Source organism: Hyperolius riggenbachi, chromosome 4 (genome assembly GCF_040937935.1).
Source record: "Hyperolius riggenbachi isolate aHypRig1 chromosome 4, aHypRig1.pri, whole genome shotgun sequence".
NCBI classification, from domain to species: Eukaryota; Metazoa; Chordata; class Amphibia; order Anura; family Hyperoliidae; genus Hyperolius; species Hyperolius riggenbachi.
In genome coordinates, this window is record NC_090649.1 from 45,494,842 (window position 1) to 45,511,322 (window position 16,481).

Genomic DNA, 16,481 nt, shown 5'->3' on the forward strand with positions numbered 1-16,481 from the left:
TTGGTTGCCAGAATGCGGAGCCCAGGCCACATGGGGCTTTGCACCCTGAGCTATACCAGTCCACATGGTCCATGGTATGGGGGGCACTGGGGGAGAGGGGCGCACTCCCACGGCCAATCGCCCGCTCCCACGGCCGATCACGCGCGTGCTCCCGGCCCGTGGTTCATTAGCCAGGCAATCAGTGAATCGGGCTATGGTGCCCGATCACTGATTCCTCTCCCCCGCTGAAAAAGCGACAGCTTCTCTCGGAAGCTGCACCTTTTCTGGCTGTTTCCTCCCCGATGCGTCACTCTAAGCGTGTGTTACGCTTAGAGTGACCTCATGTAAACAAACTCATGGCCGCCATCTTGTGGCCAAAAAGTAAAACTACAACAAAAAGTGAAAAAAATTTAAATCAACACACAATTACATTACAAAAATATGGTTTACATCCCACCCTCCCAAAAATACTTAAATAAAATGTTTAATATAAAAAAAAACGTTACAATAAAAAAAAACATGTAAATATTTACCTAAGGGTCTAAACTTTTTAAATATCAATGTAAAGATGAAATATTTCTATATTTTTTTTATTTTAAACTTGTAAATAGTGATAGATGCAAAACGGAAAAAATGCACCTTTATTTCCAAATAAAATATTGTCGCCATACATTGTGATAGGGACATAATTTTAACGGTGTAATAACCGGGACATATGGGCAAATACAATACGTGCGTTTTAATTATGGAGGCATGTATTATTTTAAAACTATAATGGCTGAAAACTGAGAAATAATGAATTTTTTCAGTTTTTTCTTATTCTTCCTGTTAAAATGCATTTACAGTAAAGTGGCTCTTAGCAAAATGTACCCCCCAAAGAAAGCCTAATTGGTGGCGGAAAAAACAAGATATAGATCAGTTCATTGTGATAAGTAGTGATAAAGTTAGACAATCTCAGAGGCTGGCGCTCACAGTCTGCAGCAGACCCCCACTTGTCTGCTGCGTAATGCCCCCACTGACACAAATCACATATGTCTATGTTGTTCTATAAGGAGGTCCATCATCTGGAAAACACACTGTTTTAAATTCAAAGTGTCCACATCTTCAAGAGGCAATTGATATACAGTTCATAAAGCTTGCTAGTTGTTCCTGGATATGTCAGTATTATTCACACTTTGGATAGTGACAGCCACCACCACACCCCAGTGAGATGCACTCACCGTGTGCTGAGACCCACAATCAGGTCTATTGACACCTTGGGACCGTTTAAGAGGTCGTCCCCCACCACTCAGGCAATCTCCAACTCCCCTCCAGCAAGTCTTCTCCTCAGTAGAGTACCTCAATAAAAACGCCTCACATAGCGTAATACTGTTTCTTTATTAAAAAGTTTAAAAATTCATTGCACTTACAATTTCCTTGATAAGTATAGGGCACAGAGTTTTTCCACGGGCTCTCCCCCGTGGAAAAAAGTTATAAAGTTATAGGCTAATGAATGGGAGGTGAACATTGCTCAAGTGAAAAGGACGGAATGCGAATGGGTTAATTAACTGTAAATACTTACCAGTACCTTTAAAAAATGTTCCCTTGCCAATATCCTCAGAAAAGTCCCATACCAATATCCTCTAACAAGCTTGATTAAAGATCTACCCCGCACTGATGCTACACACCACCGGAGTGCGGGGAAGAGCCTCTTGTCCATGGATTGGTCAAGGGCTCTGGGAGGAAGGAGAAGGCTTGGCCACCCTCTCCCCAGAGCCCCTCCATATCATGGACCAAGCAGGCTGGTATAGATAAGGGTGCAAAGCCCCACGTGGCCAGGGCACCGCATTCTGACTATCCCAGCCTGCATGAGGGACAAGGGGTTAAAGAGGCTTGGGACTCGGGAGGGGGGGCCCCATGTCATTTTTTTCTATATTTCCCACACTCTGAAAATATATAAAAAAAGTTAAAATACATTTATATACCTGTTAAAACATTATTGGTCATTTTAGCGCAGTGACTTTGTTACTTTTTTCTTCTAACGTTAACATCAATTTTTTCACAAACCATAAGCACTTTTTTAATGTTATTCTTCTTGTTCCCATTGCCCTCCTTAACATACCCTGCAAACTGGTGTTTCTAGCACGTAAGGGGGCTTTGCTATTGACCGCTAAAGTCAGCAGCCGGTGAAACATTTCCCACACTCAGAACGAAAACTTTAAAATCAATTTTCTCAAAAACGATAAGGTCATTTAGAAAATATTTTTTTCCTCTTGTACCCACTGTCCTCCTTGAGATACCCTGCAAATTTGGCATTTCGAGCACAGAAGGGGGCTTTGCTATTAACCACTAATTGGTGGCCGTTCGCTTGTCATTTAAGTCTATGGAGACCGCTGAGAACAGCCAGTACCCGAACATTTGTGGTATATTTGCATTTGCAAACCAAAAATTTGATGTTCGCTACATCACTACTATCCCCACCAAGCAGCCAACTTACCGCTTGGGCTCTTGTTTATTGAAAATGTACACAGACATCTATTAGACATCTGCCAATCCCCGCTAAAACGACCTGATTTTATTACAAACACCTTCTAACATGTAAACACCTTTGAAACATTTTTATCAAAAATAGATAAATTATAGATAAATATTACCTTGAATATCTGGATACTTCATCATTAGCAGGAGCCCCCAGCGTAGTGTAGTTGCTGTTGTCTCCGTTCCAGCAGAAAAGAGATTTTTCACAACTATCGTGAGATTTTCATTGTGAAAATAGGAGCGAGGTTTTCCAGCCTCCTGGAAAGCATAAAAACATCAGTTTTAGCTCCTTTCATGCTGGAGCAGTATTGTATCTGTGTTGTACAAATGCACTAGTTCAGGGTCTGTTGCCACTTTTGAGTGGGTGCATGCCATTCATCAGATGAAAGACAACACATCTGCTGGCTAAAAAAAAATATGTACTGGTTGTCAGTAATGCAAAGGACAGGAGCAAATACTTTTAAATACTTTTAAATGGGTATTTGGGAAATGGCCCATAGAAAGTCCTTGCAGTCCATAACCCATCCCAAATTCATTGTGCTGTCAATGCCATCTAAGGGCTGGTTCACACAGACGTTTTGCTGGCATTAAACGTAGCGTTTTAAAAGTAACGTTTTTAGGGATCTACTGCTGTCCCATGCAAGTGAATGGGGACGTTTAGCACAAGCTTTTGAAGGCTTTCATGAAAGCCTGGCAGTTGATCCCAGCGTCTCGTCTCATCTCAATAGCAACATGCAGCTTCTAGAAGGCATTTGAAAGCCAGCAAAAACCACTGAAAGCCCATAAAAGACCAGCCTTTCCCTATACTTCCTGCAAAAGCCACCAAAAGCCCAGAAAACACAATGCTCTCCTGAAAGCCATTAAAAGCCTTCAAAAGCCGCTAAAAGCTTAGCTGTTAAAACGCTGGTATTCTTGATAAAAAACCCACAGCATTTTAACGCGATGCTGAGCAGAAGCTCAGCAGAAGCCCGTGTGAACCAGCCCTAAATGAGGCAGAAAAAAAAACAACAAATATAGGGGTTTATTCACTATAACAAATAGCGAGCCTTATCAGAGTTAACATGCCTTATCAGAGTTAAGGTGCCTTATCAGATTTAGCATACATTATCAGAATAGCATAGTGAGCGCTAGGATCTTATGCCTGCTCATTGGCAATGACGAGAGCTCCACTCGTCCTGCCCTGAGCCCCTGCGGGTCCAATCACTTTAAAGGACATTATCCCCACACTTTGATTGGCCCAATAGGCTGCCTGTCACTTGACAGGAAACTTGACAGGCAGCCTATTGGGCCAATCAAAGTGCAGGGATAATGTCTTTTAAAGTGATTGGACCCGCAGGGGCTCAGGGCAGGATGAGTGGAGCGCTCGTCATTGCCAATTAGCAGGCATAAGTTTGTAGTGCTCGCTATGCTACTCTGATAAGGCACGTTAACGCTGATAAGGCATGCTAACTCAGATAAGGCATGCTAACTCTGATAAGGCTTGCTATTTATTATATAATCAACCCCATAGTGTTCTCCTTGTTTTGTTTTGTGTTCCTGTCTCTGTAGTGCCAAGTAGATGGACATGGATTAGAATACAATATAATACAATAACATGTGTAAAGCAACTTTTATCATAGGATTCAAAGCACTTAGCTATGTCTCAGATCAATATATAGTTGCAGGGTAGACTGTGTGAAAGAGGAAATAGTTAAGTGTTCATTAGCGCTGTTGGTTGAATATACGGGTTTCCATATTTGGAAGCTTGAATAAGTTTTCCAGAGTAGTTGAGCACCTTTCTGTGCGGAGAGAGTCACAGAGGTGCATTTCACACCGCCCTTCAAGTGACTACGATGCTTCCTCCTTCTGGAGTCATGGGAAGGGTGACGTGGAACGCAACTCCATTTCTCTGAACATAGGTGCTGAACTGCTTTGAACAGCATTATCTGGGTTTCCTAATAAGGAAAACTGGATTCAAATAACATCACTGCCAGACTAAAGAGGTGGCTTTTCAGTTTGGACTGAGATGCCTCCAGGGATGACTGGATGTGACAAGGAGTTCAAATGGAAGGTCCTTGCTCCAAAAGTTTTGAGGCGGACTCTAGGAGGTGACCAAGTTATTAAATCCTGTTGATCAGAGGTTGTAGAATGTGTGAGGAAGTTGCAAGAAATCCTGTGGGTATCCAGGGCCTAAATTGTGTAGAGATTTGAATGCTAGGCCGATTTTGAAGAGGATTCCCCATTTTATGGGTAGCCAGTGGAGTGAGCCAATGATTAGCATTGTATTTCAATAGTGGAGTTGTTGCTTTTTAACAGCCCTTCTGTACAAACTTGGTTTTGACTACTAAACTTTCTGAAACAAATGATTGATTGTTTTCTTGAAGGAAGGATATCTTGGTACTTAATATGGGACTGCGGGTTCTTCTCTTCTGTTGCTTATCCTTTCCTTCTTTTCTTGTTTGTACTCTGTGAGGAAACGCGGAAAAGCCGCCGCAAGTGCTCAGAGTGAGGCGGCTGTTTCCGCGTCCAACATGGTGGCACAACGCGAAGAAACCGCCGCATGCCGCATGGGCAGAGCGGTGGAGTCTGCGTTGGATGCGGCGGATTGCGCGCATAGCAATACTACTGACATTGTAGTTGGACGCGGGGAAGCCGCTGCTTGCTTGAATCAGTGGATACATTGCAAAACATGTCTGGTGTGGCTGGGACTGCTAGTCCACACAGGTTCAGAAGGATGCGCGCGCTGAGAGACAAAGCTTAAATGACAGCCAGAGAAGAGTCAGCTGACCAAGCTGGTCGGCTGACATTTTCACCACCTTCCATTGGTCCAGCACTTAGGGGTGGCGCTGGAGAGCGCTATAGTATATATACTGGGTGCTGGTCATTTCTCTGGTGTCTGGCGTTGCGATCACTACGTGGTAGCACTCAGACCTTGTCTGTTTTTGTGTTCTAGCATAGTTTCCAAAGCTGTTGACGATCAAGGAGCTCACACCTTAGCATTAGGAATATTGAACTGTATTATTTGTTATGACCTTTTGCTTGCCTGACTATTCCTCTGAACTCTGATTCTGCCATTTCTGAAATCCTGTTGCCAAACTCTGCTCGTTCCTGGACTCTGTATTTGCCTCCTGATTCTGTACCTTGCTCTTCTGATATCCGTTGCCAAACCCTGCCTGTTCATTGGATTCTGTATCTGTCTCCTGAATCTGTACCTTATCTGTCTGTGTGTTAACGACCTGGCTTGCCCGACCTCGAGAACTGGCCTTACTGTTAGAGGCAGTTCCCAGACCTGTTAGTGACACCCTCTCACTGGTGTCACTCACGCTCTGTCCTTCCTACTCTCAGCCTAGCCCCTCCTCCGGGAGAGTCTAGGCCAACGGAAGGAACATACTTCTGTGCAGTACTCCTTACTGCTTCTGTACCCTTCTCCTGAGGTGCAGTACTCAAAGTATTACTGTTGCACCAACACTCACATATCTCAGGTGTCCAGAGGTTAGTAGATATATCTGATTATCGGTGATACTGCAGATCATCAATAATCGGGTATATTCTGTATTCTCGGTGATACTGCAGTTCACCGGTAATTTGACCCTCTCTGTTACACCGATCGTTACATACTCTTTTTGAGCCTTGGTGCTGGTGGTACTGTGGCTTTCTCTTCTATCTTCTGTATGACTCTCTCTAATCAAAAAGTCACAGGTTCCCTCTTCTCTCTTCAATGTCACATCAATGCCTTGTGGGGATCCCGACTACTGGCTATAATTTATTTTTGTATACATAAACAGTGTCTCTTCATTGTCATTTCTGGGCATTTAAAGGATATCTGAACTATTCCATCCCCCATATTCTTGTAGGTCCCTTGCTGCCCTTCTGGCCCTCATCCTCGTTCCGGCCCAATAAAGTGTGCTACTTTGCCAAGTCTCTCACTACTGCACATGCGTTGGCCTAGTGGCACCTTTTTAATCACACTATTGTAGCTGGGAGCGTTCTGTACATGTGTAGTTATGAGTCTTACCATACTGCATATGCGCAGAATGCTCCCAGCCATGGGAGTGCAAGCAATTAGGCATGCCACTGGGCCAGCGCAAGCGTAGTACTGCACGACTTACGGGGCCATGCAGCAGATTAAGTATGAGGAGGACCAGGAGGACAGCAAAGAACGTACAATACCACAAAGGTTAGAAGTTTGTACGTCCTTTAAGTGATGTTGCTGAAGGAACCCCAGAACCTAACTATCCAGCCGCCAGGATTCTGACAACAATCAGAGAGAGTGTAGACTCACAGCCACTAGATTTGAAGACAAGCCTGCAATCATAAACAGAAGAAAAAGAAACAGAACAAGAAGACCCATGACATTGACATCAAGATGCCTTAAGACAATATGCAATCACGAAAAAGAGACAGAAGAAGGTCAAAGAAGAGACATCATAGAGCATCAAAGGACACCCTAAACTGTCTCTTATTAGCTAGCATGAGGATGTTTTTACGTAACCCCCTTTCAACATTTGTTTTTTTGCTGCAATTAAACTCACTATCTTACACCAGAGTATTAAAACTTTCAGATTTTTGTATTCATTCACTCTTAAAATTGATGTAATAATCACCTATAATACTGTAGAAACCTTTTTGGTTGATAACTCACATCTTTTTGTCGCAGAAGGTAGGAGTCAATAAAGCTTCTCCGGTCATTCTCATCTAAGTTCTTCTGATATTTGACAAACGTTTTGTTAACGAACTCTAGGAATTCCTCACCATGTTTTATGAAGGTTTTATGACCACCAGGTAGAAACCCAAAGATCGGGAAAATGTTGTATAGCTGTCAAAAAAGAGCAAAACATGGTTTACAAATAAGGGCTCATGCTGTCTTCATAAGGATGTAGGAATGATTTGAACATGTGTTTGTTTAGAAGACATCTGGAAGTAACATGATTAATTTTTTTTGTCATGCTGGATGATAATAATAATAATAAATAAGGACCAGTGGGGAAATGCCAGGGCTGTTTTTGCACTCATCCATGATTGAGTGTACTGTAGGGGAAGGGGAGGCATAATTACCTACCTGTGGGGTGCTGCTCCTCTGGCAATAGAAGCCATCATCTTCTCCATAAAACCATTTGCGGTTCCCACATTTCCAACTTACTGGCAAAACTGAGCATGTGTCCCCTCGCCAATGTATGCCAGGAGCTGTATTCCATGTATGCGAGAACAGAGATGTTCTCGCATCCAAGGACTACCTCTCCCGGCACGCAATGCAGAGGGTGCACATGCACTAATTCACTGGGAATTTCATAATGCTGTACAGCAGTCAGAGCCGGTTGTAGACTTTTTGCTGCCTGAGACAAACTTGTGAGAGTGCTTCCCCCCTTCGCACAGCACCCGACAATTTACTCTGCTTCATTTAATGTGTTCACATTACATGTTGCAGTTCATCTCATTAGCACACTGGCTGGCTGTGAGTCTGTGACAAACAAACTGCTCACCCTTAGTCACTCCATTCCTCCTCAGTCAGGAAAGAAGTGCCATCTCCTCCCTTCTGCTGTGGAAGTCAAATGAAACACTGCTGCTCTCCTGCCTCCCCCCTCATAACTTACTGTCAGACTCCTCACACAGCACAACAAGCTGCTTTTCCCCAATGATGACCTCTTCACCTCGCTCTCCTCTTACTTCTCCTCCTGCTCTGACAACATGCTATAAGTGTAAGTACAGTTCAAACATGCTGCCGCTGTAATCCTTGCCGTCTGGTGCAAATGTTTCACCTTGCTTCATGAGAGAACCGACCCTGAGAGCATTTAAAAACCATTCAGTTTGCGGAACGGAACGGATCCTAAAGGAAACAAATGGATCCAATGTTAGCCTATGGATCTGTTCACATCCTTCCGATCCACTGAACAAATTTCCTGCTCTACCAATTTTTCCAGACCGCTGAACCAGCGGAACAGAAACAGAAGCTGAAGCACTGCATTGGGGGCAATGAGAAAACAAGATGTTTCTTCACACTAGTGAAGAAAAGGACCCCTCTAAGAGGCAAAATCCACTTTGAGGTTGGGGGTCTGGAGGCGGTGTGGGGAAACAGAATGGAAGCAGCAGAACAGAAATGGAGTTAATACGGATCTGATCAACCAGTGAACAGATCTGCTTTCACGAATCCGTTTGCCGCTTCAGCGCAAGTGTGAATCGGCCTAACCCGTATTCGCTGTGCAGCTATGGGAATAAAGGTCACAGCAATGGATCGTAAAATCAGGGAGGGGGAAGTTGCTCTTTGCAGTTGAGAATTACATTAGGGGCTTGATTCATAAAGCGGTGCTAACTGTTAGCACGCTTGTGAAAAGCCCCTTATCACGCCTAACAATCCTTTGTGCGCGCTAATTAGTGCTCACGCGCAAAGTACCGGCTGGCAAAGACCGGTGTGTGCAAAAATTGCATCGGTGCGATGAAAACGGCACACCCGATGTGCCTATAATAACGGCACATTAAATGTGCCCTAAACTCCGCAGGGGTGCGACATTTAGGGCGCACCTAATGTGCCTTATAGGCGCATCTGGTGCACCATTTTCATTGCACCCGATGTGCTGTTTCGTGTGCACCGGCCTTTACACGCACACATTTTTGCATGCAGTACTTTGCGCACTATCTGATTCCGCTTGGTGCGTGCTAACTACTTAGCACCCTAGTTAGCATGCCCAAAGCCTTTAGGCGTTCCAACTAGGTTAGCACCGATTAGTGAATCAGGCCCTGTTAGAATTTAAGTATTATATGATTGAATTTGTAGGCCTCAGTTACTGAGTTTAGTTAAAAGACTTGATTTGCAGAGTCTCCCTTTAAGCAGCATTTCTAGAAACACTGGAACATGGTTTTGTGTCTTACACAAAACCAGCCATGGTTAATGAGCTTATCTAGGCCCGATGGGCAGACATTGAGGCAGTCTTTCCTGCAAACATCGAGTGTTTGCATATTTGGTGAAGGAAAACAAGAGTTCAGTACATTAAACAATGTTCTTCATAGAACTAGGTGATGGTTTGTGCATGCGCAGTAAAGACCGTATAAAGACTGAGGAAGGAGGAAGAGACAATCGGTACTGCTACTGTTGCTTAGAGATGTCGCGAACCTCTGATTTTCGGTTCGAGAACCCTGTTCGCGAACTTCCGCGAAAGGTTTGGTTCGCTAAAAAGTTCACGAACCGCAATAGACTTCAATGGGGAGGCGAACTTTGAAAATTTGAAAAAATTCTACCAGCTAGAAAAAATGTTTCAAGAGCTCTAATACCTGGAGGCACACCTGATTGAGTGAAATACACATCACTGCTGGAGGACCCACCCACCCTCCCTCCCTCCCAGCTAGGTCCTTTATACCATTTGACTCAGTTGTCTGCCTACACTAATTAGCTATGGGACAGCTGCTACACACTCTGCTAGGGAGATCTTAATTGGCCACCTCCCCCCTCCCTTCTACCTATTCTCTCCTGCCTCCTACCTCCTACCGGAGGGAGGAGGGTCTCATCTGCCAGGGAATTCCAGTATTTCAAAAACCAGCTTATATACTATGATAGGGATTTGAACCCAGGCCTCAGTGTATGGTAAGCAACTAACATATCCATTGTACCACCAACACTAGTAGCTGAAAGTAGCTGAAAGTAGCTGAAAGTAGCTGAAAGTAGCTGAAAGTAGCTGAAAGTAGCTGAAGGTAGCCTAGCATGTACCATTTATGCTTAATGCAAGAGAAAAATTAGACAAGACAAATAACATTTATATCACACTTTTCTCCTGGCAGACTCAAACCACCAGAGCTGCAGCCACTAGGGCACACTCTATAGGCAGTAGCACAGATATGTAGCCAGACATGGCCTTGTATTTTGTGTTCAACAGTTGTCAAGAGAAAAATTAGACAAGATAGTGTTAGGAAGACTTGCCTAATGTCTCCTACTGAATAGGTGCTGGCTTACTGAACAAACAGAGACGAGATTCGAACTCTGGTCTCCTGTGTCAGAGGCAGAGCCATTCACCATATACATGCCAGTAAGCCGTGGCTGCATGGTAAAATGGTGAATTGCTCTGCCTCTGACACAGGAGACCAGAGTTCGAATCTTGTCTCTGTCTGTTCAGTAAGCCAGCACCTATTCAGTAGGAGACATTAGGCAAGTCTTCCTAACACTGCTATCTTGTCTAATTTTTCTCTTGACAACTGTTGAACACAAAATACAAGGCCATGTCTGGCTACATATCTGTGCTACTGCCTATAGAGTGTGCTCTAGTGGCTGCAGCTCTGGTGCTTTGAGCCTACCAGGAGAAAAGTGTGATATAAATGTTATTTGTCTTGTCTAATTTTTCTCTTGCATTAACCTCCTTGGCGGTTAATTTTTTCTGCAAAAATTGCAGAATTCCAATTTTTTTTTATTTTTTTGTTAAAGTTTCATGTAAAGCTACCAGAGTGGTAGCTACATGAAACACCACTAGAGGGCGCATGTGGCCCTCTAGTCCGATCGCCGCCGGCAACAATAGCAAACAGGGGAACGCGTATACAACGCGTTCCCCTGTTTGGCTTCTCCTGTCGCCATGGCGACGATCGGGATGACGTCATGGACGTCAGCCGACGTCCTGACGTCAGGGACACACGATCCAGCCCATAGCGCTGCCCGGAACTCATTGATCCGGGCAGCGCAGGGCTCTGGCGGGGGGGGGGCCCTCTTTCGCCGCTGCGTGCGGCCGATCGCCGCAGAGCGGCGGCGATCAAGCTGTGCGCGCGGCTAGCAAAGTGCTGGCTGCGCGCACAGCAATTTACAAAATGAAAATCGCCCCACCAGGGGCTGAGATCTCCCCCTGCGCGGCATAGCCCGAGCTCAGCTCGGGCTTACCGCCGGGGAGGTTAAGCATAAATGGTACATGCTAGGCTACCTTCAGCTACTTTCAGCTACTTTCAGCTACTTTCAGCTACTTTCAGCTAGTAGTTTTGGTGGTACAATGGATATGTTAGTTGCCTACCATACACTGAGGCCTGGGTTCAAATCCCTATCATGGTATATAAGCTGGTTTTTGAATAACTGGAATTCCCTGGCAGATGAGACCCTCCTCCCTCCGGCAGGAGGGAATAGGTAGAAGGGGAGGAGGGAGGTATCCACAAACCGGCTAATAAAAAGAGTGTGTAGCAGCTGTCCCTTAACTAATTAGCGTAGGCAGTATAAGGACCTTACTTGGAGGGGGGGTGGGCCTCCAGCATTGAGAGCAGTGTGTATAGCAATAATGTGTCTGCTGGCTGTAATATAAAGAGTCAAAGTTTTGCTCAATAGAGCTTTATGGGGCGAATCGAACTTCTGGGAAAGTTTGCGTTTGGTAGGCGAACGCGAACCCCCGAAGTTCGCCTGGAACCGTTCGCCGGCGAACAGTTCGCGACATCTCTACTGTTGCTATTTAATCCAAAGTGTGGCAGCCTCTGTAGAAGCGCATTTCTTGCATGAAACAGCCGTAAGGCTATCTGTGCCACCACACCACCTCAGAATTTGTAACGTTCTTGCATGTCATTTTAAAACAAAATGTATGATGTCACAGTTTGAAGAATCACTGTAATGGAATATGTGCATGTTTTCCACCACACTTTGGATTAAATAGCAACAGCAGCAGTGCCGATTGTCTCTCCCTCCTTCCTCTTTATACGTTGCAATCATCTATCAATCAGAGCATGCTGACAGCACCCAAAGTGTGGATGAAGTGTGTGTTACCTGCTATATCCTTCCAAACACAGCGCAAATACTGTAGTTCTGACGCTCCATCTCTCCTGTCACAGATACTGCAGTAAAGACCGTGCCTGTCAGTACATCTTGAGGTTTTATCAGCCAATAGCAGGTGATAAGTTATTGATACGTCCCTGCTCAGATGATGTCACATTTAACTCTTTAGAGGTCGGTATTAAAGCAGCCAACAGGCTTCAAAGAGTGACTTTTTCTGCTGCTTCTGACATTTGGCTGATGACTTCCACCCTATACTCTTTTTTTTTTACTGTATTGACATCTTATCTAACTGTATGCTGTATATAGGCCTACGGGCCACGTAGTATAGAAGTAACATAAGTATAGATGTAATATTAGAGAAAACCTGGTTGCCATGCAATGGAACCAAGAGTTGTAACGCAAAGAGGACTTACTACAGAACAATTGCTTCGCTGTGTAGGGATAAGCATCTGTGTACAGTATCTGTTTACTGAATGAACTCCTTGAAACTGTGATGACGCCTAAGAAGTTCTATCTCCTATGCTGTTACTGTGATGAGAGTCAAGTTATCACACTTCCTGTGATATGGTGCCGAACGAAGGTGTAGTGTTGTTGCCCATAGCAACCAATGTATAGATTCTTACAATTGGTGCTGTGAAACCCAGTGCTGTCTAGCAGAAAAAGGCAGAAAAGGTCCAGGACCAGAGATGTCAGTCTATCAAGGTATTTCACAGCAAAAAAGAAGAGAAGATGCTGGAAGCCTATCGAGAGGAGATAAGTGAGTGCGGGGCTGCAAGGAGCACGGAATGAAGTTCAAGTAAATATAGCGACGAATCTCTTGGGGCGTCAGGAACTGTGCTGGACACATAGTTAATGCCAAAACAAGATCCAGTAAAAGAGCAATCCTGGGCAGCGGCTGGGAAAATTGCCGTAAGGGGAACAAATGGATCAGCTGAGAAGAGGTTTCAGAAGCTCTGAGGGCGCCTAGAGATTCGTGAGAAAATTTGCCACGGCTGTATGAACTGTTATTCGATTTGAGGAGCGTCTAAGTGAAAAGGCAAGTGGAGTTTAGTTTGTTATAGAGCATAATCTGTATTGTATTTGTACGTTTGATAATGCATTCTGTGTGTTATGTTTTGTGGCAGCAGAATCCTCACCCCCTCCCGTGGGTTTTTAGGGAGGGGAGAGCAGCTGCTCAGCTCCAGTGTGAGTAGCGTACATGTGATTTGTGCGAAATGTATAGTTCTTGTGATTTAAAGTTGTCTCTGTGCGTATGAAGTTTGCAGTCTGAGTTATGTGTGTTCTCCAAGCCATGGTTGAATGATTTCAGTTTGTCATGTATAGGATTTTACAATTGCGCTGCGGTGGCTGCATAGTGTCGGAAAATACGCCACAAAAGTTTTCACTTTTTTTTCTGAGGCAGTGCTGTAAAATGCATATTTTCAGGAGTTACTGTTAGAGCGGTCCCTCGCCTCGCATTCCGGAGGGAGGGGTGTTAAGCTGCGCAGTGATATATGCTATTATTATTATTATTATTTATTTATTTAAAAAGCGGCAACATATTCTGTGGCGCTGTACAACATCAAATATGAACACTGATACAAAATACAGAACTGCTGATTACAATTGCAAATTTAGCATGATGACTAACATGTATAAATGTCTAACAGAGTGCAAGCAATTAAATTAATAACATTCCATGACACAAAAGGGTGAGAGAGCCCTGCCCTTGCGAGCTTACAATCTAAAAGAATGGGGTGGAAACAAGAGGTGGGGGAAGTATACATATATATCTAGTAGTTTTTTTTTTTTCATCTGTACAGTTCTGAGTTATGTCCGAGCCACACTGATGGCTGTTTTTTTTAGCTTTCTGCTGTATATGTGGAGAGATTTTTCACGAGCAGTGTGTTTTTTTTTCCCTGGGTGCGCTGAACACACAGGAATTCAGCCGCACACCACTGTGTCATTCTACACGGAGGGCCCCTCCTTTGGAGTGAGAAACATGGATGGATGGATGGATCATTCATTTTTTTTGGAGCGTTTTTTGTTATTGTGTTTTGGACACCCCGCACGCGAACTGACATTTTGGTATGTCCGGGGGGGGGGGGGGGGGGGGGTGAGCGCGCACAGTGGGAGGTTTAGTTGTGTTGTTTTTTTTTTTTCGTCACAGACATTTCTGTTTGGAGCTGTATGATGGATGACACAGGAGTACGTGGGTGTATCTGTCAGCATGTATGAGTTAGATGCAGGAGTTGTGTGGCTGAACTTTGCGGGAGTTTGTGAGATGTCCTGCAGAATAGAGAAGGTGGCTTGCAAACAGTGTGTCTGAGAACAGAGATCTTTGAATCAGGAAGACATGTATAAATCACATGTTAAAACTGTCAATGTGTTTGCATTGTTTTGTTCCCTTTTGTATGTCTAGCTGATAGAGGGCTGATTGTATGACAAATAGCAGACTGGCGGTAGGTCTGTCTGGCATGTTCCAGTTTCCAAGATGGTGACACTGCTCAGGGACCGCTCCAATATTTGTGATGTAGGCAGTTCCCGTAGGTGGGAGGGGTGGTGCTGGAAGAGCCCACGAAAAGGCACGCCCTCAATGCCCATAGAAGCTGGCAAGCTATCGTCATGTCAGCGAGGGGGGGGGGGTCAGGAGGTGCCAGGGATCCACACCAGGGCTGTGCAAATGGGCACCGTGCATGGAACAGCTGATCAGGAGATCCATAGAAGGGACAAAGACACTCTACAGAGTATCTGATTCCAGATTATTTTCCCGGAGTCTGGTCACGGGGAAAAGAATACCAGAATATGTGTAACAAGCAGCTGCTATGAGACAATCATAGTTGCTGAGGTCATAGGAGGTGTTTTCCAGCAAGGTACAAGGAGACACATAGATGTCAGATATTTCCCGGGGAATGAATTGCAAGAGTGGATCAGGTGGTATCTGGACAGGGTTACTTATGGGATTATTCCTTTAAGTGATGCAGTAATGCACCTTAAACAGTGGTGCAACATGAGTTCCCAATTGAGAAAGGGGGGAACAGTACATAAGTGTGTACCGGAGGTGGAAAAAAGGAGTGGACCAATCCAGGTGTTTGTTGCTGCGGCTGCAGACCGGTAATTTTTTTTATAGGGTTTTGTCATGTACAGGGACAGAGCTTGACGCAGTTCATGGGGCAATTAAAAAGAAGCAAAGAATTGCCATTTACAGAGTGAAAGTGTATCAGTACAGTGTTTGCCATAGGACTACCTATGTAAACTGTTTCAACTGCCAACTGAAGGAGAACTCCACAAACACCAATGCAGGTTGTAAGATTCAAAAAGTTTACTAAAAATAAAAGATAAAAAATACACTTTCTACTCCATGTAACCAATGAGAATTACAAACAACACAATCTAATATCACAGCCTTCTTATTATCTTCTGGTCTTCTTTCTATAGAACACTTCCGGAAGCTAGGAGGAAAACAACTGGTTAACAATAACACATAACCTTCCCACCCGGTAGGTATTTTCTCAGCGTTCCCACCCACTTTAATGAAAAATGGACCTTATTTGGATTTCCTAAACCCTGAGTACTAAAGTGATTTCAGTTTAATACTTCCCTGACAAAACCATTATATAGTACTTTAACCTCTAAGTTTGCTGATCAGCAAAATCTTTCATAACTCAATAGCAAATAGAGTACTCTTGCTTTTTTTTTTGTTCTCAGTCTGATCAATTATTCTGGCTATTTTTCTTGTTCAATAGTTCAGCCGTTTCTTAGGAAAAGCCAGAATAATAAATGTATAAGTTAGATGGTTAGGAGTTAATAAATTGGTTGGTTAATAAGTTAATAATAAATAATAAAAGAAATAAAATTGGTTAGTGAATTACTAAATTCTTAGTAAATTAATAAGGTTACTAGAATTAAATAATAAGAAGAAAATAACTCCGTCACTTGTTCCTATGAGCAAAACTACTCAATATGCTTGCCCCCCCCCAAAAAAACAGCAGAAAAATAAAAACACAACAGTTTCTTTATAAATCTCAGCTTCTGCCGCTCCTGTATGTAATCTCTTCTGTTCTTTTGCAGGACCAGTCTATTGCCAGAGAAACAGTCTATTAACAGGTACTTCTTCTAAATCTTTCAACACTACTGGTAAATGGACATATTAATCATTTCTCCTTTCTTTCACAGTAATCCAGTCGGACCACTCTTCCCATAGGTAAGTATTTCTTCCAATATAACTTCGCACTATCTTGTGCACCACACATAAAATAACCAAAACAAAATGGCTTCTTGCATTTATTACTTTGGTAAAGTCAGTAAG

At 43.7% G+C, this 16,481-nt stretch overlaps 1 protein-coding gene across 1 annotated transcript in view; it reads right to left on the reverse strand.

Annotated features, from left to right (window-relative positions):
• LOC137571195 (cytochrome P450 2K6-like) overlaps nucleotides 1-16,481 on the reverse strand; it is an 80,371-nt gene that overhangs the window by 19,531 nt on the left and 44,359 nt on the right. Inside the window, exons 5-6 of the mRNA XM_068280019.1 lie at nucleotides 7,118-7,291; nucleotides 2,613-2,754 (exon numbers count right to left, since the gene is read on the reverse strand). Coding sequence (XP_068136120.1) covers nucleotides 2,613-2,754; nucleotides 7,118-7,291 — 316 coding nt within the window. The remainder of the gene's footprint in view (nucleotides 1-2,612; nucleotides 2,755-7,117; nucleotides 7,292-16,481) is intronic.